The sequence below is a fragment of the Panthera leo genome, chromosome E1, assembly GCF_018350215.1.
Source record: "Panthera leo isolate Ple1 chromosome E1, P.leo_Ple1_pat1.1, whole genome shotgun sequence".
Lineage (NCBI taxonomy): Eukaryota > Metazoa > Chordata > Mammalia > Carnivora > Felidae > Panthera > Panthera leo.
Window position 1 is genome coordinate 10543103 of NC_056692.1, and position 25342 is coordinate 10568444.

At 55.4% G+C, this 25342-nt stretch overlaps 2 protein-coding genes across 2 annotated transcripts in view; both read right to left on the reverse strand.

Moving 5' to 3' along the window:
- Nucleotides 1–2962: 2962 nt before the first annotated feature.
- Nucleotides 2963–8858, reverse strand: RNF112 (ring finger protein 112). Its single transcript, XM_042914414.1, has 14 exons — nt 8788–8858; nt 8553–8593; nt 7522–7807; nt 7128–7334; nt 6911–7039; nt 6563–6667; nt 6077–6127; nt 5712–5768; nt 5557–5631; nt 5299–5416; nt 4967–5133; nt 4829–4882; nt 4620–4694; nt 2963–4504 (listed from the first exon to the last, which is right to left on the reverse strand). The coding sequence occupies exons 1-14, from the start codon at nt 8839–8841 to the stop codon at nt 4034–4036; spliced, it is 1890 nt and encodes a 629-aa protein (XP_042770348.1). The 5' UTR covers nt 8842–8858; the 3' UTR covers nt 2963–4033.
- Nucleotides 8859–8950: 92 nt separating this feature from the next.
- MAPK7 (mitogen-activated protein kinase 7) overlaps nt 8951–25342 on the reverse strand; it is a 29672-nt gene continuing 13280 nt past the window's right edge. The window contains exon 7 of the mRNA XM_042914411.1: nt 8951–9006. The gene's annotated coding sequence lies outside the window, so the exon portion shown is untranslated. The remainder of the gene's footprint in view (nt 9007–25342) is intronic.

A 25342-nucleotide genomic window follows, 5' to 3' on the forward strand; every position in this document is an offset into this window, starting at 1 on the left:
GGCCACCCCAATGACCAGGTGAATGCAGAGTGAACTCTGAAAGCACGTGGAGTGAGCAGGCCTGTTGAGTCTCCTCACCCGACAAGTGCTCATACCTGGGAACATGCAAACGAGTTGTATCTGCTTGGCTTATAGGGAAGCAGGATGGGGAGGGTGCCTGGCTGGCTCAGTCGGTAGAGCATGTGACCCTCGAGTTGTAAGTTCAAGCCCCACATCGTGGTTGTTTGTTGTTTTTTTTTAATTAAAAATAAAATCTTTTTTTTTTTAAAATGGTGGGATTTCTTTTCTGTCTTAATAATTTTATTTTTTAAATAGCAGGTCACCTGGGACACAGGCCAGTCTGAGCTCATGCTTACTCAAAACCAGAACTATTCCTTTTCGACATTTGCGGGGAGGGTTTTCTGGGCTGGCAGGTTTTATTTTTAGAAATGAAAATACAACAGTGTAAGGGTCTGTCTTCAGTGTTACTGTAGAGGATAGTTTTACCCAATATTTCACCAGGCCATAAAACGGATCCAGCACTGTGTTTCCTTACTGCCTACCACCCAGCCAGGACTATTTCAGGTCTTCGCCCCATTTCCGGGAGCAAATTTCCATGTTAGTGAGGGTAGGACAGGCTGTGGTGCAGTAATAAGTAAACCCATACATCTCATTCACTTCATGCAAGTAGTGTTTCTTCCTTGCTCAGAGCATGGTTTATCGCAGATCCGGGCAGGTAGGGGGACCCCTGGGCCACGCGATCGAGGGGCTGCTCTAACCACCGCAGGATGGGAAGCATACAAACAACAAATATCTCTTTCCCACAGTCCTGGAGGTAGGGAAAGTCAACATCAGGATGCCAGCAGATCTGGTGTGGTGGCTGGTGAGAGCCCACTTCCTGGTTCCTGGACGGCTGTGTCCTCACATGGGGGGTAGAGACCAGAGATCTCTCCGGGACTCTTTTATAAGGGCACTAATCCCATTCGCGAGGGCTCCACCCTCATCATCCAATCACCTCCCAAATGTCCCACCTCCTAATACCAACGTATGGTGGATTAGGAAGGGGTGGGGGGTGGGGTTCAGCCCACAGTAAGAATTAAGAATGCAGGTTCCTTCAGGTTGTGGTTCCACCATCTCCAACATGAGGACTGGCCTCAGAAACTGGAGCCGCAAGCCAAATCACCAGATCGCCAACCCTGAGAATCACCTGAGAATCTTCGAGTCAGTGACCTTCAACAGGTCACAGAGGAGAAACCAGCCAGACGTCAGCACCCTGCTGGGACCTTGACCACAGAGTCGTGTGGGCTCTTGTGAATTCCAGAACCGACCTTGAAAGTCCAGGAAGCCCCCTAATTGGGTTTGGGACCCAACAGCCTGGCCGAGGAGCCTGGAGAGACTTGTGCGGTGAGGGCTCACCTAAGCAAGGAACCTGGCATCAGAAAACATTGGGTTCAAGTCTTGGCTTACGTCTGACTAGTCATGTGTCCGGGCTTCTGTAGAAATGGACACTCCACATGCGGCATGAGATGGTGTGGAGACTTAAGGAAGCTGCTGTTTGGGAGGATGCTTTGAACTACAGGGCACGAGACAAATGCTGTACCACTTAATGCGACTCATCTTGCTTATGCAGAGCATTTCCACTTGCTTCCGTCCAAAGTAGATCACGGCAACTCCTTGCAGCGCTATTGGGTGGGATTCTCGCGAGACGAAACCCTCCCTCAGGGTCTCCTCGGAGGCTTCCCCCATCCAAGTTCTAAGCCTCCCAGCCCCAAAGTCCGGGAGGTTGTGTAGCTCACGGGTTCACCACCTGATGATGGCAGGGCCCCACAGACGCTTCTAGGAAGCTTTTCTGGGCACACACCAAAGTCTGGACCCTATCCCCACCTCTGCCCCAGTCTCCAAAAGTTAGGATCACCCTCGGCCCTCCGTCTTCGCCCCTCCTCTCCCCAACTCTGGCTTTGGGATTTCTTGGCATCTTTATTTTGCCCCCAGCTTGCTAACTGAAGCTTCTACTGTGAAGCCACTTGTCCCACACCGAGTCCCTCCGTCTCAGTCCCCGCAACACTGCTTCCCAGAGCTGAACCAGAGTGGGAGGAAATCACCTAAGAAGAGCACCTGGATTTCAGGACAGCTGACCTTAAAAACTCTGCGGCGCCTGGGTGGCTCAGTCGGTTAAGCGTTCGATTTCAGCTCGGGTCATGATCTCGCGGTTCGCGAGTTGGAGCCCCACATCGGGCTCTCTGTGGTGACAACCGGAGCCTGGAGCCTGCTTTGGATTCTGTGTCTCCCTCTCTCTCTGCCCTTCCCATGCTCATGCTCTGTCTCTCAGTAATAAATGAACATTAAAACAACAACAACAACTCTTCTGATGGATGTGGGGGAACACCAGCTGGGGAATCGGAGTTTGGAGCTGCCCTACTCTGCCACCAGCCAGCTGGGGGGCATTAACTGAGACGTCCCTTCTCTGGGTTTGCATCTGTAAAAGGCAGGGCTTGGACACGGTGACCTCTGCTGAAATTCTGAGGTGGGGAGCTGAGGCAGGGAGGAGACACAGCATGGGAATGCCTGGCTGGCTGACCACCCCCCCCCCCGCCCCCGACCAGAGGTAGGCCTGGGGTCCTCCTCCCTCTAGTTCTTATGAAGCAAAGACTCCTCACCTACACCTCCAACTCTCTCCTTCTGCCAGGACAGATGCCCGGTGACAATCTATTCCCAGGGCCATCTGAGGCAGGAGAGACCAGAAGAGCAGGACCCCAAGTCTTAGTGGAAGGTGGCTGTGCCCTTGGCCTTTGGCCTGAGCAACCCCCAAGTGGGGTGTTGGACACTCAGGTCCCAGATCTCCTGAATTTCAGTCTTGCTCTCCCTATCCACAGGTCCCCACCATGGAATGCCTTGGTTTACCTCCCCCGCCCCTGTGCCCCAAAGCCCTTTGGGGGCTGAATTCGAGTATTGTTTCAATAATTTACTGGGAAATTGACACTCAAGCACACACAGTTTATTTTTCATATAAGGCGCCCATGAATACTTTACAGCTTTATAGCCTAGAAGTCTTCCAGCAGGACTTTTCTGTCCCATGGAAGGACGCTGGGCCCTCTGGGTTCCTGTGGCGGGTTGCACCCAGGTCTCCTGCAGACATGGGCTCCAGAAAAAGGGCGTGTTCGTGTTCGGGATGGAATGTGTTCTTCCCTTTGCTGTCCCTTGCAGGACTTTCATAGACTCACGAGGGCTGTCCGATTTAGCTCAGAATGCAATTACTGGCATTTTTCTTTGGCATCTAACCCATTGCTGGGACAGCATTCCAGAAAGAACTTGGGCACTCTGCTGTCTGAGCTTGCTCAACAAAGGACACACCCATGAGGGAAGATCTACAGGGACCCCCATTCAAAGTGCATATGTGGACTCCCTGGGGCTGCGGAGGGTCAGGGAGGCCACCATTATCCTCCTGGGGGCAGCTCTGGGAAAAGTCATCAGAGCAAAGTGTCTCCACTCTGGGGATTAGGTCGCTGTCCGCCACACTGGACTCTTTGGTTCTGCCCAGTGGCCGCTCCTTCTCTCTCTCCCCCAGCCCCTCATTAGTGCTCCCTGGTCCTGAGCACCAACGTCACCCGACCCCGCGGCTTCTCCCATCTGTGAAGGGACAGATCCTCTCCACCCAAGGGAGACTTCCAGAATGGTGCCTGCTCAGCCTTCCTACAATTCAGGGTCATCAGGAGAATAAGCCAGGACAGGGAGGCCAGTGGAGCCTCACTCTGGGTGGGAAACCCTGGGGTCAAGTTGGTCCGGGAACCACAGGCAGGTTAGCAGTGGTCTGCAACCAGGAACGGGCCCTATCCTCTATCCACTGCCCCCAGACACTGCCTCCTGGCCCCAGGCGGCCTCCCCAGGATCCTGGAGCCACCTGGATTGTCCAGCTCGGCCAGCCACCCGGACACTGGGCATTGGAGCAGGGCGGTGCGGCACGCCGTGCTCTCCACACCGCCCCCAAGCCCTCCCCTCCGGCACCTCCTGCCCTCCCACCAGGCACCTCTTCCTCCCTTGGGTCTCCTGGGCCCCGTTATTCTTCCTGCAGTAGGGGCTCTCGGTCCCCTTCCTGCACCCTCTCGTCCTCCTCCTTCTCCATGCAGCCCACGGTGGCAGCCAGCCCGGCGCCCACGCCACCCCCGACCACCGCAGCCCCCGTGGCCCCCACCGCCGCGCCGGCCGCCACCATCCCGGCCTCCGCGGCCAGCGCGGCCGCGGCCATGCCGGCGCCCACCACGCCGCCCGCCAGGCCCATGAGCCCGGCGCCCACGGCGCCCCCGACGGCGGCCAGGTGGCCACAGAAGCGCATGGTGTAAGAGTCCATGAAGACCTTGGCCTCGGCCTGCAGCTCGGCCTCCAGGGCCTCCAGGGTCTGCTCTCTGCCCTTGCACAGCAGGGCCGCCCCGTGGCGGGCCAGGATGGCATCTTTCTGGGTGGCGAGGAGGGTCCGCATGGTGTCGGGCAGTACCCGGAGCGCAGAGAATATGCGCTTGGTGGCCACGTCCTGTGGCGGGGAGGAAGGAAGGCGCGCTGACCTTCCGCCCCGGAGCCCTGTCCCGGGGGGGGGGGGGGTGGTCCCCGCCACCCGAGGCGCCGCCCCCCGCTCGAGGCTGGCTCACCTGCTGCCGCACGTACTCCTCAAACTCCTTCTTGGCAGCTTCCACCGTCCTCAGGTCGTGCAGCTGGGCGGCCATCTGTCCACGGCAAAGCCAGGCTGCCTGTCTCCTCGGCCGCCCGCGCCCTCCGCTCCATCCCGGGGCCCACGGCCCCGCCCCCGCCCGGCCCCCCAGACCCTTCCCCGGGGTTGGGGGTGGGGAGGGGCCCCTACCTCGTCCGGGGAGGCGAACCCGGGCCCCGTCCTCCCCATCCAGCCTGAGAGGTTCTGTAGAGACATCACGGGAGGGGTCAGGGAGGGCGTGGGGCGCGGGGCGGTTTCTCCGGGGCCTGGGGCTGGGGGCTGGCCCACCTTGATTTCCTGAGCTAACTGCTGCCCGGTGAGCAGGCGTCTGTCTCCCCTGGCCGCGGGGCGGCCCTCGCTCCAGTACCCCTGGCAGCGGCTCTTGGCGTGCTGGGGGGCCGCACTCAGCACATCGGCGACGTAGGCACAGAGGTGGCGGACATCGTCATCTGTGTCTGAAGAAGAGATTCCTCATGCTGAGGACCGGGGGCTGAGCAGGACCGGGCTTTGGGAGGAGAAAGGGTGTCAGAGGCAGGGAGAGGCTCGCTAGGGCAAGGGGGGGGGGGGGGGTCACCCAGAGGAGGGCAGGCGGGGGAGGCCTTGCTCCCGGGGACGCTCACCGCCTGGGCTTCCGTGGTCTTTGCTGGCCCACCGCCTCTCGGGAGCAGGCAGGAGGTAGCAGCGGGCTCGCCTCCCTCGGAGCAGCTCCTGAACCTTGGGGTATTTGCTGGAGGCTTTCTGAGAGCGCAGAGGGGAGACCTGTGAGCTAGGGGCCACGCTCCTGTTCTTAGCTCCCTGCAGGCGCCCTCCCCAGCTCCCCTCACCTCCTGCCCAGCTCCCCCACCACCACCTTCATCCCCGCCCTCTGCACCCCTCACCTGGATGACGTCACCCACGCGCCCCAGCCCTGCCTTGTTGGGGTGGGATGAGTCCCGGACTAAGAGATCCAGGTGCTGGAAGAGAAGGGGTCCTGACACCAGCAGCTGTGGGGTGTTAGAGTCTGGGGTGACGTGTCCGGACATGGGTGTCTCACCTGGATCGGCACCATCCCATAATGCCTGCCCATCACCTCGGCCACGTGCACAAACATCTGGGGGTGAGGCACCGAGGGTCATGGCTGGGCCACTGCAAGGACTGTGGCCCCCTCCCCTCTGGGCACACTGGGGAACCCGCGCCCCCCAGCTCCCGGCTCTGGGACTCCCCTGCCTCTCCCAACCAGGCCTCCCACACGTCACCCTCTGCCCTTGACCCCCCCCCCCCCCCAGCCCAGCTCCGGGTCTTGCATGAACTCCTCGGCCAGAAATGGAAGGCACCTCTCTGATTGTGGCTGATCCAGTCCCCTGGCCTTACGGTCAGGACAGGGACAGGGTGGCACCCCAAGACCAAATGCCTCCTCACCTCCAGATATTCCAGGTCCGTATCCTTCAGCTCCGGGTCGGTGTTGAGGATCTGGAACCAAGGAGAACAAGATGGAAGAGGGTCTGCAAAGGCAAAGAGATACTGGGAAGACCCCGGGGAGGAAGGAGCTCGCAGGCCGACTGTGAGGCCGGGACCTGGGAGACACCTGCCTGGGAGCCTGCACAGCCTGCAGGGCCTGGACTGGCCTCGAGGGGGTGGAAGGTCCTGCTGACCTTCAGCTGCTCCCAGCGGCTGTTGACTTCCCTTTAGAACAAGCCATGTTCCCACCTTCACTGACCGGGGGCAACCCTCCCTTGCAGGGGCAACCCCAGAGTCCGTGGGGACCCTGGACACGGAAGTCTATGAGATCAGGGTAACCATCCCTAGCACTCCCAGGGCTGGACGGGGCTGAGATGTCCAGTCTGGAGAGATTCCTGAGCTGGAGCCGGGCAGATGGGGCCGATGACCAGGTCACAGCGCCCTCACCTGGTAGGAGCTCAGCATCGTGGTGAGGGCACAGAGCTTGGTCCTGGTTTCCCTGCTCAGCTCCGGGCTCATGGCGTCCCCTGTGTCCACCAGGAACACAGCCACCTGCACGGGGGGTGGGGGTGGGGGCTGAACCACGGGGTCAAGCCCGCCTCGCTCTTCCATGTGCTCCCCCCAACCCTGCCTCTCCCTACCCCGTCTTCCCGTCCCTGTCCCCAAAACTTTCTTTCTCCATTTCCCCTCCCCTTTGTCCCTGCTCTCCCCCACCAACCCCCCACCCTCCACGTTCCCCCTGATACCCACCCCCCCCCATCCAATCTTCACCTCCTCTGCCCTTGGGCCCCTCACCTTCCTCCCCTCCTTCCCCAGCAGGAAGGGGTGACTCCACATCCATATGCCCCTGGTGAGGCTATTGGCACCCCACCTGAACCCCTGCAGGGACCCTCCTCCTCTCGGCCAGCCGCCCTCCCCTGACTCCTGTGGGGCAGAGAAGAGAGCATCAGGTGGACCCTCCAGCCCCCACGCCCCTCCCAAAGCCGGGCGGGGACCCCTAACCTGCCCTCACCAGGCCCGGCAGGCCCCGGAGCAGGTGGTTGAGGAGGAAGGTCTTCCCTGAGTGCTGCTCCCCCAGGACAGCGAGGAGGCAGACAGGGGTGTCCCTGGCCAGGGGGTGCTTCAGGCAGCGGTTGATGGCCCCCATCCTCAGGATGAGGCCTCCGGAGGCATTGATGCGCACCAGCAGCAGCGGCTCGGCCCTCACGGAGCAGGTCTCCTGGGCCGAAGAGGGGGTGGGGAGAGGGTTCCCTGAGCACCCAGGCGGTGGGAGCCGGGCCCCAAGCGGGGAGCGTGTCCAACCCCAAACTCCGCTCCCCGCCCTGACATGCTAGAATGGAGACGGAGCACCGTCAGACCCGGGGGCCTCCACGCCCCCTCCCCACGCCGAGGCCGGGACCCTGGACCTGCAGCACAGCGGGCAGAGGCCTCTGCGGCAGGAGCTTCATCTTCTCCCCCAGACTCCGGAGGCCCCTCTTCTGCTTGCAGATCTTCCGGCACTCTGGACAGCAAGGCGGCTCGCAGCCCGGGACGCGGTGTGTGCTGAAGCACCGCGCGCAGAAGTCATGGCCACAGTCCAGCGAGACGGGCTCCCGCAGCCTCTCCAGGCAGATGGAGCAGGCGGGGAGCTCCCGCGGCACTGCGGGCCGGGACCCCAGGCCCAGCTCCAACTTGGGGAACGGCGCGTGAGACCTGGGGGTGCAGAGCAGGCTGTTGGGAGCAGTGTGTGGGGCGCGGGGAGGGCGGGTCAGGAGTTTGGGGGGGCGGGGGGCTCCCAGCGAGGCCACGCCCTGCTCGTTCCTCACTGACTTGCACCCCAGAGCCTGGGACCCCAGGGCGGGAGGCAGCAGAACAGCGGTGACAGCGCTCCCGGCAGGGAGAAGCCTGGATGGAGTCACCGTGTGTCCATGGGCAAGCTCCCGCACTGATCTGGGCCCCGGTTCCCTGACTGTCCGAGACGGGAGGTTAGCGGTCCCTGCCTCAAGGGGCCACTGGGGCGATCGCACGAGCTGGTGCATGTGCAGAGCCCTGCCCGGTGCCCGGCACGAATACTCACTGAAAACCGTCTCCCACAGCCTTCTGCTGAAAGGGCTTCCTCAAGGAGTTACTGGCTTCGGCCGGACCCCCCAGGGGTGATACCTGCATATGCTACACTATGGGACCATAAGGAGTGGATGGGAGCCTCCCAGCGGTGGGGCAGATGGCTCCGATTCTTAGAAGATTCCTTCCGCTCTCCCATTCTGAGCTGGATTTGGTCTCCGTGCGGCACCCGCCGGATTTTCTCCGTCCCTCCCTCCACACCCTGGCAGATCCCGCTTCAGGCCCTCCCCTGGCACAGCCCTCCGGAGGGAGGCCGGGTGGCCCCAGGCCTCCGGTTCCCGGACCAGCCTAGCGAGCAGGATCTGGGGCAGTCCGGCCGGGTGGCCCTGCCACTCACCAACTGTTGCGGCTGTTTCCCATGAAGCTCCGTTTTCTCTCCTTGGAGACATAATTGGGGGTGGGGGTGGGGGGGATAAAACGTTATCTAGAAGAGAATCCAGATTTCTGTCTTCCTCCTAGGTCTCAGTGGCCCCCATCCCCCCTCCAAAGACCCATCCCTCCCTGTCCCCGGGTGGCCCTTTCCACCCCCCACCCCCGACCCTGCACCCCAGATCTCAGGACCCAATGCTTGCCTGTTTGCCAAGCCGATGACAGAAGGAAATGATTGACAAGGCGGACCTCGGCATGGGGGGCTGGGAGCGGGGAGAGGTCTGGAAGCTGAGAGCCGAGGCCCCGAGACACTGTCAGCTGCAGTGAGGATGGCTCTCCTCCTAAGGGCTGGCCGAACAGTGGCAGGTGGACGGTGGGTGGGGGATGGTCTCCCCAGAGGAGCCGGCAGCGACTCGTCAGAGCTGGAAAATAGATGTGACAGTCGGGAAAGAGGAGGCTGCCTCTGGACTCACCCCAGGGGGAGGAGACAGGACTGCGGGAACCAGGGCTCCGGAGGAGGGAGGGACAGAGCCGGGCTCAGAATCCCTGGCAGAGGCTGGGATGCAGGCGAGCCGAGGTGGTGAGTCGCCATGGTGACGGAAGGGAAAGATAAGGACAGGGAGGGGGAGGAGGGATGGAGAGAGAGAAGCCATATGGGCGCGTGGCAGAGATGGAACTGTGGGCAGGCACTGCCCCTACTGGCCCAGCCAGGGTTCTTCCCAGGCCACTGAACAGGGTGTGCCAAAGGGGAGGTGTGGGAGATGAGATATCGCACCCCCGGAGAGTGACGCGGAGCCTCCCTTGGGTCCCTGGAGGGACAGTTTCCTGAGCAGCCGGTTCTGTGTGGGGCCCCGGGATGCCAGCATATTGCATGTGGTCCGGCGCATTCCCTCCTGCCCCGGGCATCTCACTGGTGCCAACGGTGAAAAGCGGCAGCTTTCCTGGCCCCCTGACTTCTCTGACACTGGCTGTGTGTTCCCTGGCATCTCCCCTTCCATGAAGCTTTCACGTGCGACTCCTGCTTCAAACGTGTGACTCTCACCTCTAGCCCCTCGCATCTACTCCCCGGTGCACGGCCAGCAGAATCTGCCTGAACACAGCCGGGTCCCATGCTGCTCCAGCACCGGCCATGGCTCCCTACAACATCAGATCAAAATCCAAACCACCTGGCCTGCGTCTGCGGGCCTGAAACTTCCTCTCCAGCCTCCGCCCTCTGTCACCCTTCTCTGCCTCTGCACCTCTGCACCTTGCCTGCGGCGGGGCTCCCCCTCATCCCTCCTGAGAGACCCTCGCAGGTCCAGCTCAGATGCCATCCCCTCCTGGAGCTTCCCCGCCTCCCCCTTCCCGACTGGGCGTGATCTTGCCATCAGGTAGCTCATGGTCAGGCTCCTGATTGTGACGGTTTCCGAGGGGCCCAAGTCCTGGAATCAGACTTCCCATCTGACCCGTATGAGCCAGGGGCCCTGGGCGCTTTCCTTCACTCCTCTAAGCTCTGAGGTCACAAGTATGTACAGAAAGCCACTTGCCCAGAGGAAGTTATTCTTAAGCCCCGGGAGCTTGGTGCAGAGGGGAGGGGGCGAGGGTGGGGAGGGGTGACGGATTCACCAGAAGTCCACTGGAGACCATCCCCAGCAGGTGGGGCTAGATATGGCTCGCTCCTGTCTTTCCCACCAGGATGGAGAAGCTCAGCTGGCGGACCCGAACCCACCGTGGGCCGGCAGCAAAGCCCCACGATGTTTGTTGGGTGAACGAATGGACAAATGGATGGAATAATGAACGAGTCTGTCTCCAGGGCCTGAAATTCAACTCCATCCGCCCCGCCCCAGCCTGAGCCTCGGCTTCCCTCCCCAGCCCCGCATCCCTGTCCGGGGTCCCCCTCCCTAGATGCAAACAGCTCTCTCTGGCTGTGGCCCAGGCAAGAGTCTGTCACTCCTTGCCTTCTCCCACAGCTTCTTCCTCCTGCACCATGTCTCTAGTAGACTTCTGGGTTGCTCCTGCCCTGGGAAGCCTGTGAAGGTCTCTGCTGCAGCTGCTCCTGGGAGAGCCCAGAGACCCTGATCACTGAGCAGGATGTGCTGTGTACTGACTCCCCCCAACGTGTCCCCGAGGCCTGGCAGGTGAGTGGGGGGTCCACTCACCCACCCGTCCATCCACCCACCAATTCACTGTCCGTTCCTCCAGCCATCCATTATACATGCACTGATTAGCTACCCGTTTATTATCCACTTACTTATCCACCCACCCAGTCAGGCATCCACTCCTTCATTATCCTTTATTAATTCACCCACGTATACACAACTCACGTCCTGTATTCTTTCGTCCATCCATTCCCTGGATACTCATCCATGCGCCTTTGTGAGCATGCGCACGTGTATGCTTTCCTCCATCCACTTACCCACTCACCCATCCACTCGTGCACCTACCTGCCCTCCATCCAGCCACCCCCACCCACCTGCCCCATCCATTCACTCCCCCACTCCCCTTCCCCCACCCACCCATCCACTCGTGCAACCACCTGCCCCCCCTCCTCCCCAGCCATCCATCCATCCTTTCAGCCATCGCTCCACTTTATGTCTGTCCATCCAATCATCCATTCTCGCACTTATCCATCCACATGGCAAACATGGATTAAGCACTATATACCAGGCATCATGCTGGCCCCAGGCGTAGGCTAGTGAACCTTCATGGTGCTTCCAGTCTAGTGGTGGGGAGGCAGAAAAATCATTAGACAAGTCCTGGGTGATCTGACGAGGGTGACGCAGGGGTGAGGCAGGAGGACCAAACAAAGGCACCTCACGCAGATCTGGACATCTGGAAGGCATCCTCCACAAGGCAATGCCCAAGCTAAGCCTGAATGACAAACACGAGATGGCCGGCAAAGCTGTGGGAGCGGGAAGACATTTCTGGCAGGGACACCAGTACTCGCAAAGACCCTGAGGTGTGAGATAAAGAGCCTAGTTTGTGTAGCTTACGAAGCGACGAGAGGCAAGGGGAACAGGGGCCAAGGCCCACAGGGGCACATGAGCCCCCAACCCTTTGCCATCATCCCTCGTGTCCCGCCCCGCAGTGCTCTCTTGCGGGGCTCAGGAGCCCACTATCTTGTCAAGCCAACAGCCCTGGGCTGTCAGGTGTGGTGAGCTGGGTGCGGCGGGTGCTGCAGAAGCCCCAGCTGCCCTGGTGCCCATGCCAGCACAGCTGCCTTCATGCCCTGGCCCTCGCCCTGGCCCCCGAGGTGCTCCCCACGCCCTGTGGGCCCGGTGGTCGCCCTCACTCTCACCGTGGCCTTTGCCAAGGTGCCTCCGTGCCGGGCCCCCTTGTGCAAGCCTCAGAGCCCCGGCCCACACAGCTGGGCCCAGGGGTCAGGCCTCCTTCAGCTGAAGGAGAGCAGTGGAACGAGAACCAGACCGGAGACAACGGAGCTGGAAGAAGGCGCCAGCTCCCGCAGCACCTGCCATATTGGCCGGCATCTTTGAGTTTTGAGTAAAGAGCAAGATAAGGCCGAGCATGTGTGGGATTCCTGCTTTTGTGGAGACAAAACAAAGTAGCCACTAAGCGGACGCCCCCCCCCACCCCCGACAGTGTCCGTCAGTCCTCTTTCATCACAGGTGCCCCGGGCTTGCCCTGAGACACCCCCTTGGATTGAAAGGCCAATTCCAGGCTGCAGCCCAGATGCCTGAAACCCTGATGACACGGGGGAGGCTGCGGCCAGCTCAGTCGGGAGGCCACATGTTCCCACTCCACAGATGGCCGTGCTTATAAGTGGTGCCTAGTTTCAACATCTGTGTTCAGAGCTGGGGTCCCAGGGGGACAGTTAGCAAAGAGCGATATCAAGGCCAGTCCCAGAACTCTACGGATGGGCAGGAGACAGTTCAGATGCTAGAGGGGCCAGGCCCAAGTGTGGCTGCTCATGACCCCGACCCGTAAACCTGGCTGCACCTCCCTGCTGTGTGCCAGCGTATGGGACTTCCCGTCAGAAGCTGGAGGAAAGTCTGAGCTCCCCCCGCCTCCTTTTTGAAGCCCCCATCATCAGTTTGATCCCAGGCTTCCTGAAATAATTTTCATAAAAAAAAAAAAATCCAACATTTACTTAGCAGTATAGGATTCGTATGTTGCCACACGAACCGCCTCAGTGGATTCCCACAACACGGTGATTATTAGCCTCATTTTTTGGATGGGGAAACTGACGTTCAGAAAGCTGAAGAGACCTCCCATGCCAGGCCTGGCAGGGGGAACCAGGCTCCCTGACTCCCAGGCCTGTGTCGCCCCTTCGAATGCCCACCCAGTCCCGTGGGCTTTACGGCGTCCAGAGGGTCTCTCAACATCTCACCTCCACGTTTTTACCCCTGCCACTCCCCTGCCTGGGACACCCTCACCATTCTCACCCGGGTCCAGGTTGGCTCCCACTTCCTGCAGGGAACTTTCCCCAGCCTTCTCTCTCCTGCCCTTTGCTTCTCGGTCAGAAGATGCCTCCTCTGTACCAAGCAAGCATGGAGCCCGATGCTGGAGCTACAGGTAACAAACAGGGTCCCTGCCCCGAGACGCTCGAAGACTAGGCTCAAACAAGGAGGCAGGCAGCTTGACCCTCAGCGCGGTCAGTGCTGGTACACAAGCCCAGGGACCTGTGGGCCCCCAGGGGAAGCCCCTGTCCCAGACTTGGGGGCCACTGAGGCTCAGCGCTGTAGGATGAGTGGGAGTTAACCCCACGAAAGATACCGGGGGGGGGGGGGGGGGGGGGATTCCAGGCCACGTGCAAAAAAGGCCAGTGCGGGTATGGCACCGCAAGGGGGCTAGTCAGAGCAGAGGCAGGGTGGGGGGACCCAGAGCGCAGTCCACAGGGCACAGGTTGTAGGGGGCCAGGTAGAGTCTCTCGCTGCGTGACAGTGGGAACCATAAATGATATTAAGCAGGTGGCATGTGATCAGATCCGTGTCCCTGAACCATTACTTCGCCTGAATGGACCGGAGCAGACCACTTGTGGTTCTGGACAGCTACCTCTCTTTAGGCACCTTTGAGTATATTTAACTAGTCTCCCACAAGTCCTCTAGTGACAGACATCAAGGGCATCACTAACGTTTTGCTGTCACACGCGGTGCTGTAGCGAATGTTCCTGCTCTGATGCGCTTCCCACCCGGATGATGTGATCTAAGGACGTCCTTACCGACACAGCGCTTCATCACATGCTTTGATCTTTGCCAACTGCAGCCACACAGGTTAAAAGACGCTTCTTGCGGTCTACTGGGCTTTCCTAGTTTGCTCCAGAGTTTTGAGGTCATCTATCTGTCTTGTGGCCAAAAACAGGGTTGTTGTTGTTGTTGTTGTTTTTGTCCTTTTAAAGGGGAAGCTTTAAAGCATCCTAAATACCCAGCTATAAATAAGTAGTTGATGAAGTAACGAGACATAACTCAGAGACTTAGGCAAAGCTGTTGTTGATTGCTGAGTCCATTTCCGTTTAGAACCCAAGCTGTTGGGGCATCTGGGGGGCTCAATCTGTTAGGCATTGGACTCTTGGTTTCCCCTCAGGTCATGATCCGAAGCGGGCTCTGTGCCGATACGGGGCTCAACAGCCGAAGTCAAGAGTTGGGACGCTTAACCGACTGAGCCACCCAGGTGCCCCTTTTTGTTTGTTTGTTGTTTGGAATTTTGGGGGCAGGGCTGGTTTCTTCTGAGGCCTCTCTGCTTGACCTATAGATGGCTGCCTTCTCCCTGGGTTCTCACGTGACTTTCCCTGTGTCTGTGTCCCAGTCTCCTCTTCTTATATGGGCACAAATTATTGGATTAGGGCTCACCCCAATGAATTTTACCTTAATTACCTATTTAAAGGCTCACCCCGGGGGCGCCTGGGTGGTTCAGTCGGTTGAGTGACCACCTTCGGCTCAGGTCATGATCTCACGGTTTGTGAGCTCGAGCCCCGCGTCAGGCTCTGTGCTGACAGTTCAGAGCCTGGAACCTGCTTCTGATTCTGTGTCTCTCTCTCTCTCTCTGCCCCTCCCCCACTCGTGCTCTGTCTCTCTCTGTCTCCGAAATAAACATTTAAAAAAATTTTTTTAAAGGCTCACCCCAATTAATTTTACCTCAATTACCTATTTAAAGACTCTGTCTCCAAATAGAATCACATTCGGAGACACTGGGGGTTACGACTTCAACATGTGAATTTTGAGGGAACACCATTCAGCTCATAACAGGCCCCAAGTGGATAACTGTGAAAAGTAAGGGTGATGATTCATTTTCAGAAATGCCAAACAAAAGCTGTGCTGTCTAGTTAACATTAAGTTTACAACCTATTGGAAATATGTACAACCCCCCCAACCAACAACGGGGTCCCAAACCCTTAGACACTTCACTTCCTGGTTCTACTTCCCTCTCCATTTTGCAGGCTTTGCAATGAGCACGCACCAAAGAACTGAAGTCTCTGCGTCACCCCAGGAATGAACATTTGTTGCAATCAGACTACTTTTTGTCTTACATGGGCATAGGTGACTTCCGGGTAAGGCTGTAAGCTCTGTAGTGCTCAGCCAATGAGGAACCAGGGGAGGGACTCACCTCTGTAGTGCTCAGCCAATGAGGAGTCAGGGCAGGGCCTTGCACGCTAGGAGATAAATTGCCTGCGGTAACTGCCCCAAGTGTGCCTGTCCATGAGACACCTGCTCTTGCAAGAACGCTGAGTAAAGCCTTGCTTCACTGCGCTCCGAGTGTCGGTGTCCCTCCTCTGATTGGGTCGGTGGCCTTATTTCTCACAACTAGCATGTGAATGTGGACAGAGTGAGGAAAGAAGCTTGGAGGGGCTGGCAGGAGCCAGAAAGGTCCTGGCTATCAGGCTAAGAAAACTAGACTCTGTCCCCTAAAAATAAAACCTGGAACCAAAAGGGCAGAGTTTTCAGCAGAGCATCTGGGCCCTCGCCCTGGCAGCTGGTGTGGAAGATCAGAAGGGGAGAGAAGCTGGGGGCCAGTCTGGGGGGTCGGGAGGACGGGCCAAGAGGCACCTGGAGACGGGAGCCACCTCTTGTTAACCCTCACGACCCCTGACGTGAGAATGAACCCTTCCCCCATTTTACAGAAGAGGAAACTGAGGCTTGGAGGGGTTAAGTGACTTCCTCAACACTCACATCAGTTTCTTCACTGATGCTTCAGCAGCTGAAACAGTCAGGCCTAAGGTGGCCTAACAGACATTTGCTGAGTGTAATGAAAAAGTGGAGAAGCCAAGATTCAACTATCAAGAGATAGGAAGGTCTGTGGCAAAGGCAGGGTCAAGCAGGATGTACAGGTTGGGGAGCATTAACTGACTTGGGGGACAGCAGGAGAGGAAGAAGGAGGTGATAGTGGTGACATCAGAAGATGCCACAAGCACCCTTCTGGAGGTTCACACTGGCTGGCAGGGGGCCTTGGCTGCGGGCAGCCAACCCACCCTCATGTATCATCTCCCCCCCGGATCAGATTGGAGACTTGGCTCCAGACCCCTTCGCTCCCCTGCTCCACCCCCTTTCCGACTCCCATGCCGCCTACCCAGGTCTGGAGCATCCAGGCGGCCAGCCAAGAAGCTGGGAGTCGCAGCCAGCTGGCCCCTGAGGAGCAAACTTCCCATCACAGATTCTGCCCAGTTGGACCCAGGTTCCCCCGTGCCTCGCAGCTGGACATAAGCAGACAGTCAGACTGAACAGAGCCGGGGGCCGGCTGCGGTCCAGACCTCTGCGTATAGACCTCCCCGGCCAGCTGGCCTACACCTTCCTTCAGCGGGACCAGACCAGCAAGGTTGTGGGGGGCACTGGATAGCACCCAGGCTTTGGCATCAAACAGGCCTCAGTTCAAATACTGGTTCCACCCAGCTCCCCAGGCCAAGTAACTCCTCTCACTCGAGCTCAGTTTCCCGGCAGTAAAACTGAAGGTAATAATTGCTCCTGTGCAGGGTTATTGCAGACAGCCTAACGTGCAGTTGGCGCCCGATAAATGCTAGCTCTTAAAGAGCCTTGGAGGCAAGCCTGGTGGCTCACCCCACTGTGCCCACGTGTCCCCAGCTCCATCCATCCCCGCCTTCTGACAGTGAGTCTGGCGGCAAAAGGGCAGGAACCCCCCACCCTGATCAGATGACCCAGTGTGCAGCATCCTAACGATGTCCCAGTGCCAGAGCAGAGGGACCCAGTCAGCTGAGAGGCCTGAGCAGCCTTGGGAGCCAGACGCAGGGCCGAGGCCACAGGCCACTCCCGCCCCACCCACGGTGACCCCTGGGAACGGATGACCGGCCTGAGAAGTCCACTCCTTCCCCTGCCCTTTACCAACCCACCCTCCACCCAGCCAGCCGGGGTTTTTTAAAGACTGTGAATCAACATGAGTCCTTCCCAGGACCAGGGAAGGGAGCCTGCCGGGTATGTTTCAACTGGGTGGTGGTGAGCGGGTGTACCTGTCTGTGAAGACGGGTCTGCCGCACTGCATGGACGTTACACCTCGTTATAATTCGGTTTAAGGGACTTGTGCTTTGCAGAAGATGGAGAAGATACGCTTCTTCCTCTTCCTGTGCAAGATATGAGACACTGTGGACATTAGAGACGGTTAAAGAGCAAAAATTCAACCAAGTAGTCTTAAATATCTAATTGGCTCTATTCACCATCCCCCCCTAAGAAACAGAAGGGGACTCCAAGGAGTTGCACAAAATGGAAGGCTTTTATGGGCCAGTAATGGGTGGGACAGGATGTTATTAGCAAAAGAAAAGACTGTTTCAGGCAAGGTCACCTTCCCTTAGGGGAAGGCAGGGGGATGGTATCATGCAGATTACCTCACTGGTGCTGACCAGAAAAATTCCAGATTGATTGGTTTAAAATTCTACTCATGGGAGAGGCTGAAACTGCAATTACGTTCGGTGTTAAGTCTTGATGGAGCTTAATATAGTGACTCCATTTTGGCTCTGTGGTGCTTTTTTTGTTTGTTTTTTTAGAAAGAGAGACTCAGCATGAAAGTGGGGGAGAGGGGCAGAGGGAGAGAGAGACAATCTCCAGCAGGCTCCACACTCAGCGCAGAGCCTGATGTGAGGCTCAGTCCCATGACTGCGAGAAGCGAGAGGATTCATCTTCTGAAATACCAAATAAAAGCTGCGCTGTCTAGTTAACAGTAAGTTTACGACCTGTTGGAAATATGTACAACTGCATCCCCCTCCCCCGCACTTGGAGTCCCAAACCCTTAGACACTTCACTTCCGGGTTCTTCTTCCCCTCTCCATTTCACAGGCTTATTTTTGCGGGCTTTGCAACGAGCATGCACCAAAGAACTGAAGGCTGTAAGCTCTGTAGTGCTCAGCCAATGAGGAACCAGGGGAGGGACTCACCTCTGTAGTGCTCAGCCAATGAGGAGTCAGGGGAGGGCCTTGCACGCTAGGAGATAAATTGCCTGCGGTAACTGCCCCAAGTGTGCCTGTCCATGAGACACCTGCTCTTGCAAGAACCCGATTAAAGCCTTGCTTCACTGCGCTCGAGTGTCTGCGTCCCTCCTCTGATTGGGTCAGTGGCCTTATTTCTCACAATGACCTGAGCTGAAATCCAGAGTCGGTTGCTCAAATGACTGAGCCACCCAGGTGCCCCTGGTTCCTTTTTGACAATATAAGAAAGAGACACGGAAAGAGAAAAGAAAGCAAATGGGTTGGGAACCTCAGAACCCAAGGAATGACACAGAGGTGCATGCCCTGGGTTTTCCTTTTGTCTCACTGTCACAGACTGGGGGCTGGCAGAGCAAGCATTCTGGAAATGCCAGTGGGCACAGACAAAAACAAGAACAACGACAACAACAAAAGCCTGTTTCTCTAGCCAAAACCCCAGGAAAGGGACAGCCTGGCAAGTCAGGAAGCTTTCTTTTTTCTTTTTTCTTTCCTTTCCTTTTTCCTTTTCTTTTTCCTTTCCTTTCGTTTTTTTCTTTTCTTTCCTTTCCTTTCCTTTTTTCCTTTCTTCCTTTCCTTTTTTACAATTTTATTTTATTATTTTATTTTATTTTGAAGTCAGGAAACTTTTAGATAATAATACTTCAGCCAGAAACACAGAAAAGATGCAGCCCCACCCCCACTCATACCAGTGGAGACTGGGTGGAAAGACCAGACATCCTGGCTGTTGTCAAGAGAAGGCCAAGTGGAGAGGTTTGACTTTCCTCCCAGCCGGAAACAAGTGCTCTCCCTGACCATGAAGTGTTAACAGAGGCCACATGGGGAGCCAAAACTCTGATCCGCCCAGCAGTCTCAGGGAGCCCCTGCTGGCATTGTCAATGAGGCAGAACGAGAAACCTGGACTTCTCCCTCACCGGGCATACTGAGGCAGTGCCCCTTTCTCCCTGCCAGAGGGGAGCCAGAGAAAGCCAGCTCAGATAGGTTTAAATAGGACGCAGTGTCTCACAACATAACTAGACATTTTCCAGGTTTCGTTTGAAAATCACTGATCACACTGACGCGTGGTCTGCAGACCCAGAGGGGGTCCCACCGGACCGGCCAAGAGGGTCATTGGCTTCGCACGGCACAGAAATCAACCGTGGGCCAAGAGGAAATGAGAACACAGCCTGTGAAAGTTGTAGAGGGAGTGCAGAGACAGACAGGGTGTCTGGGAGACTCAGAAAGAAGAGGGAGTCTTTTTACTGAAGACGGAGGTGCACGTGTCCTCTCAGCAATCCAGGAACAAAGGTCACTTGGTCACTCCTTCGATGTTATCTATTGTGCTGAGAGACTCCGGAGAAATCATGAACTCCCTGACCCTCACAAGGGGAACATACATTATCTGCTCTACAAGGCATATGTAAGGTGGGGGTGCAGGTCATAGCGAGAACAGGGGCAGGAAAAAGGGGAAAGAAAAAAATTAGCTTTTCTGCATGGGGTCCCTCCAGTTTCTCTGTCTCAATACCAAGAATCAGGAAGATCTCACCATGAATGAAAAGACCAATCAATAGAGGCTGACAGAGATGTTAGAACTACCTGAAAAGATTAAAAAAAAAATTTTTTTTAATGTTTATTTGTGAGAGAGAGAGACAGAGTGTGAGTCAGGGAGGAGCAGAGAGAGGGAGACACAGAATCCGAAGCAGGCTCCAGGCTCTGAGCTGTCGGCACAGAGCCCGACGCGGGGCTCAAACTCACGAAACGCGAGATCATGACCTGAGCTGAGGTCGGACGCTTAACTGACTGAGCCACCCAGGCACCCCTAAAAAAGTTTTAATGCTTATTTTTGAGAGACAGAGAGAGCATGAGCAGGGGAGGGGCAGAGAGAGACAGAGACCCAGAATCAGAAGCAGGCTCCAGGCTCTGAGCTGTGAGCACAGAGCCCGACTCAGTGCTTGAACTCACAAACCTTGAAATCACGATCTGAGCCGAAAGTCGGACGCCTAACCAACTGAGCCACCCAGGCACCCCACTACCTGAAATGATTTTAAAGCAGCCATGATAAAATGCTTCAACAAGCAATTACAAACACACTTGAAACAAATGAAAACCTCACTTTTCTCACTTTGGTGAGAAAGCCTCACCAAAAAAGATAAAAGCTGTAAAGAAGAATCAGATGGAAATCTTAGACCTGAAAAATACAATAACAGAAATATAAAGCTCAGTGGGTGGGCTCAGCAGCAGAATGGATGGGACAAAGGCAGACCAGTGACAACTCACAGAAAAAAAAGATGGGAAAAAAAAATTTAAGAGTCAGGGACCCATGTAACTGTAACAAAAGATCTAACATTTATGTCATAGGAGTCCTAGGAGAGGAGGAGGGAGGGGCAGAAAAGGTACTCAAAGAAATAATGGCTGAAAACCTCCCAAATTTGACAAGAGGCATAAACCTACAGATTAAAGAAGATGAGCAAATCTCAAACAGGACAAACCCCCCCAAATTCTAGGCAAGACAGTTCATAATTAAACTTCTGAAAACTGAAGAGAAGAAAAAAATATTTAAAGCAGCCAGAGAAAAACAACACATATCTACAGGAGAAAACAATTCAAATGACAGCAAATTTCTCTTCAAAAGCCATGGAGGCACAAGAAAGTGACACAGTATGTTTTCAGGAAGGAAAAGATCTCCAGGAGCAAGGGGTTTCACTGGAGAATTCTACCAAACTTTTAAAGAATAAGTAACATGAATTTTATACAATATCTCCCAGGAAAATGGAAGGAGGAGGAACCATTTCCCAATTCATTTATAAATGTTTTTAATGTTTATTTATTTTTGAGAGAGAGAGATATGACGTGATCAGGGAAAGGGCAGAGAGAGAGGGAGACACAGGATCTGAAGCAGGCTCCAGGCTCCAAGCTGTCAGCACAGAGCCCGACGCGGGGCTTGAACTCAAGAACCATGAGAGCATGACCTGAGCTGAAGTCAGACACTTGACCAACTGAGCACCCAGGCGCCCGATTCTATTGTTTTTACCAAACGATCTTCAGGAAGAAGGCTCTTGAATACGGAGGGCACTTCACAGTTTACAAAGCGACGTCACTTTTGCTCCAGGCTTACAGCCCTCCTGTGCTATGAGCTGACCCCCAACACCAGCTCTCCCTTTCTCACCCTTCCCTCCGCCAGGCCCTTGGACTCCCCATCCCCTCCCAGAAACCCCTCCATGGCTCTGCTCCTTCCTTCTTGGGACCCCAGAACCCAGACTTCTTTCCTTTAGCAGGTGTTAGCATCTGGAGGGAAAGCTGCCCCCACCCTGCCCATCAGCACCTCAAGGTGGCTCTCCGGTGTTTGCCAGGTGCCAGGGGACAGGCTCAGGGCCAGCTCCCGTCCTCAGGGAGCTGACAGGCAGGCAGGTACGGGAAACAAAGCGACAGAAGCCAGGACCTGGCTGACCAGGCACTGTGGGGCAGGTACCACGGAGAGTGCTGTGTGTACCCGCAAGGGCCTGTGTCATGCCAGCCGCCTGGGGCCCTAAGAAGCCTTCCTCACCCTCCATGGGCTGGGAGTCTCTGTCTTCCTCCATACTTGGATCTCCCTCTAACCACGGCCTCACTGAATGTGGCCTGGCCTGCTCCCACACGTGTCCCACGTACCTAATGTCCTCCTGTCCCATGGGATCACAAGTCTCTTGGGGGTCCCAGAAACATGGGAAAAGAACGGGCTTCGGGTTCGAGCCCCGGTGCCGCCACCTCTTTGAGCATCAGCTTCTTCATTGATAGGAGGCAGAACGTTGTGCCAACAGCAAGAAATGCTTTAAAATCAAACGAAATACGCAAATAGTCCGGGGGGGGCGGTGGTTTTAAATCTGGTGGATTTATCTCTTACATTCGTTTCCTCTTCCTTCCAAAATCCACCGAAAATACAGGAAGGAAATGCAAAAAGTTACAGCTTCTCAAGTAGCCCTGCTCTGTCCATTTCTGTAGTTTGTTACTTTCTTGTGGAAAAACAGAAACAAAATACCTCCAACTGGTTGTGCTACTATAGTGAGGTTTCCTGTTCTATGGAGGATACACCTTCTGACCCGTCAGCCACAGCGAGGCCCAGCCCCACCGGGGTCCACAGAGCTTCCTAACAGGTTCCAGAGCCTTCTCCCAAATTTGAACAAATCAGCAGCAGGTGTTTGAAGAAAGCCTCAAACACACGAGACGGCCACCAAGTCAAATAAGCAAAATGGAGGAGGGGCACCTGGCTGACTCAGTCGGTGGAACGTCTGACTCTTGATTTTGGCGTGGGTCATGATCTCGTGGCCATGGGATCGAGCCCCACATCAGACTCTGCACTGAGCATGGAGCCTACTTAAGATTCTCTCTCCCTCTCTCTCTGCCCCTCTCTCCAGCTCACACGCACACTCTCCTTCAAAATAAGTAAACATTTAAAGAATGGAGGAAGTAGAGATAACTCAGGAAACGGAAGAAAACCTCACAGTTGTGATTGATATCTCCAAAGAAGAGAAGATGCACATTCATAAAACACAACAAAACAAAGCAAAACCAAAAACATTGCATGCGTTAAAAAGGAGCAATTGACTCAACAGCACGAAAACAACCTGATTTAAAAATGGGCAAAAGATCTGAAGAGATGCCTCACCAAAGAACACATGCAGATGAGGTGGCTGGGTGACTCAGCTGGTTGAGCATCTGACCGGCTCAGGCCACGACCTCACAGTTCATGAGTTCAAGTTCCGTATCTCGTGAGTTTGGGCCCCGCTTTGGGTGAGCATGCTTCTCTGTCCCTCGTGAGGTTCTCTCCCTCTCTCTCCTCCCTCAGTCACTTGCACCCCGTCGCTCTCGAAAAATAAAATACAATAAAAGTTTTTTAAAAGACATGCACATGGCAAGTAAACATGTGGAAAGGGGCCCCACATCACATGTCATTAGGGAATTGCAAATCAAGACAACAAAACCACAAAAGCCAAAATACCGACAACACCAAATGCTGGCAAGGATGTGGCACGACAGGAACTCTCAATCATTGCTGGTGGGAGTGCAAAGGGGTGCAGCCACTGGGGAAGACAGTTCAGCCGTTTCTTACGTTGCTAAACGTACGTACTCTTTATCATATGACCCAGCGACCACACTCCTTGCTATTCACCCAAACATAGCAGCTTCGTTCACCACTGCCGACACCTGGAAGCAGCCGAGGTGTCCTTCTGTAGGTGAGTGGGTACACTGTGGTCCATCAGACAACGGAATATTATTCAGCACTACAAAGAAACGAGCTACCAAGCCACGAGAGGCAGCGAAGAACCTTAAATGTGCATCACTAAGTCAGAGAGGTTCCTCTGAGAAGGCTACGTACTGTATGATCCCAATTACGTGATACTATGAAAAAGTCAAAGCTATGGAGACGGTAGAAATATCCGCGGTTGCCGGAGGGGTACGGGGACGAATCTGTGGATCATGGAGGGTCCTTAGGGCAGTAAACTATTCTATATGATGCTTAGTGGTGGGATGTGGTTATACATCCATCCAAACCCATAGAATGTACGACACCGAGAGGGAGCCCTGTGTGAACTATGGACTTGCGGTGACGATGATGTGTCAGTGAAGGTTCACCCACTGTAACAAATGTCCCACTCTGCTAGGGGACGTTGATCGTGCATGTGTGGGGGCAGGGGCTACATAGGAAACCTCGGTACCTTCCTCTCAGTTTTGCCGTGAACGTAAAAGTCTTCTAAAAAATAAAGACTACTGGGGCACCTCGGTGGCTCAGTCATTAAGCATCTGACTTTGGCTCAGGTCATGATCTCACACAAGTTCAAGTCCAACATTGGGTAAGCACGAGCCCCACTCTGGGTAAAACACAAGCCCTGCTTTGGGTGAGCCCCACTCTCTCTCTCCCTCTCTCTCTGTCTGCCCCTCACAGGATTCTCTCTCTCTCTCTCTCTCTCTCTCTCTCTCTCTGCTCCCTTGCTCACTTGCACCCCCCTCTCTTAAAAAAAATAACTAAAATAAAATAAAGACTATATTTTTTAAAGGAGCGGGTAGATTTTATGATATGTAAATTATACCCCAAATAAAGCCTTAAAACAAGAGGGACCTGGAAAATAAAAATAACATGAAAAGCTAATATTGTAGTCAATAGGAATGTTGGACATTAAGGGTGTGCTCCACAAATTAGAATTAAAAACACAGAGATGAAAAATGTCAGACAAAAGATAAGAACAAATACAGGATTGATTTGGGAGGTCCAGCATCTAACTAGTAAAATTATAAGAAAGAGAACAGAGGGGTGCCTGGCTGACTCAGTCGGTGAAGTGTGAGACTCTTGATCCTGGGGTCATGAGTTTGAGCCCTACACTGGGTGCAGAGATTACTTAAGAATAACATTTTTAAAGCTAAAAAGAGAGAGAACAGAGAAAATGGAGAACGGGCAACAGAGCCGAACATTCTCAGAATGAGGACACAGCCTCCAGTATGGAAGGGCCCCCAAGTGGCCACACAATGAAATGGAAAAGACCCACCAGAAGGACTCAAACACCAGGGTGGGAATGCTGTTTTTCAAGGAAGGGCCTTTCAGCACACCTTTTTCCCAACTATGCCTATGCATTCCTTTATTTTATTTTATTTTATTTTATTTATTTTATTTTTTTAAAAAATTTTAACGTTTATTTATTACTGAGAGGCAGAGAGAGCGAGCAGAGCAGGGGAGGGGCAGAGAGAGGAGGAGACACAGAATCTGAAGCAGGCTCCAGACTCTGAGCTGTCAGCACAGAGCCTGACGTGGGGCTTGAACTCACGAACCATGAGATCACGACCTGAGTCGAAGTCGGACACTTAACCGACTGAGCCACCCAGGCGCCCCTCCTTTATTTTAAGAAAGGAAGACCAACCTATCACCTGTATGTTTTCCCTGGTAAGCAGCATGCACACCTCTCTCCCACCAAAATAAAATCAAGCTCCCAGGTTACATAAATCCCAGGGGGCAAACAGGAGACGCAAGATCATGCCTCAACACACCCCAGTTCCAAAGGCCTCGGGGTCCGCTTCGAGTGACTTGGCCTGGCATTCGATTCCCTCCGCATCTCCAACCTGCTTTACTCTTGGCCACCCTCTGAGCTCCATCAACTGAACTTGCCCCAAACTACCAAGAAAAGCGGGGAGAGGCACCAAGTGCTTCCTCATTGCCCCCTTGACAAAGAGGGAAAATACAGGGAGGGAAGCGTCCCCCACCACAAAAGCGACGGCGGACCTGGGACCCCGAGTCAGCCGTCACCCCTTCTCACCATGGCCTTCCTTCCCACCCCTCCTCTGCTTTCTTTTTCACTATGCTCATCATTTCACGTTGTCATTTTTTCCCCCTCTAGCTCCAGGAGGGCTGAAAGTCATGTCTGTCCGCAGCTGCCTACATAGGGATTAAAGGATGCCTGA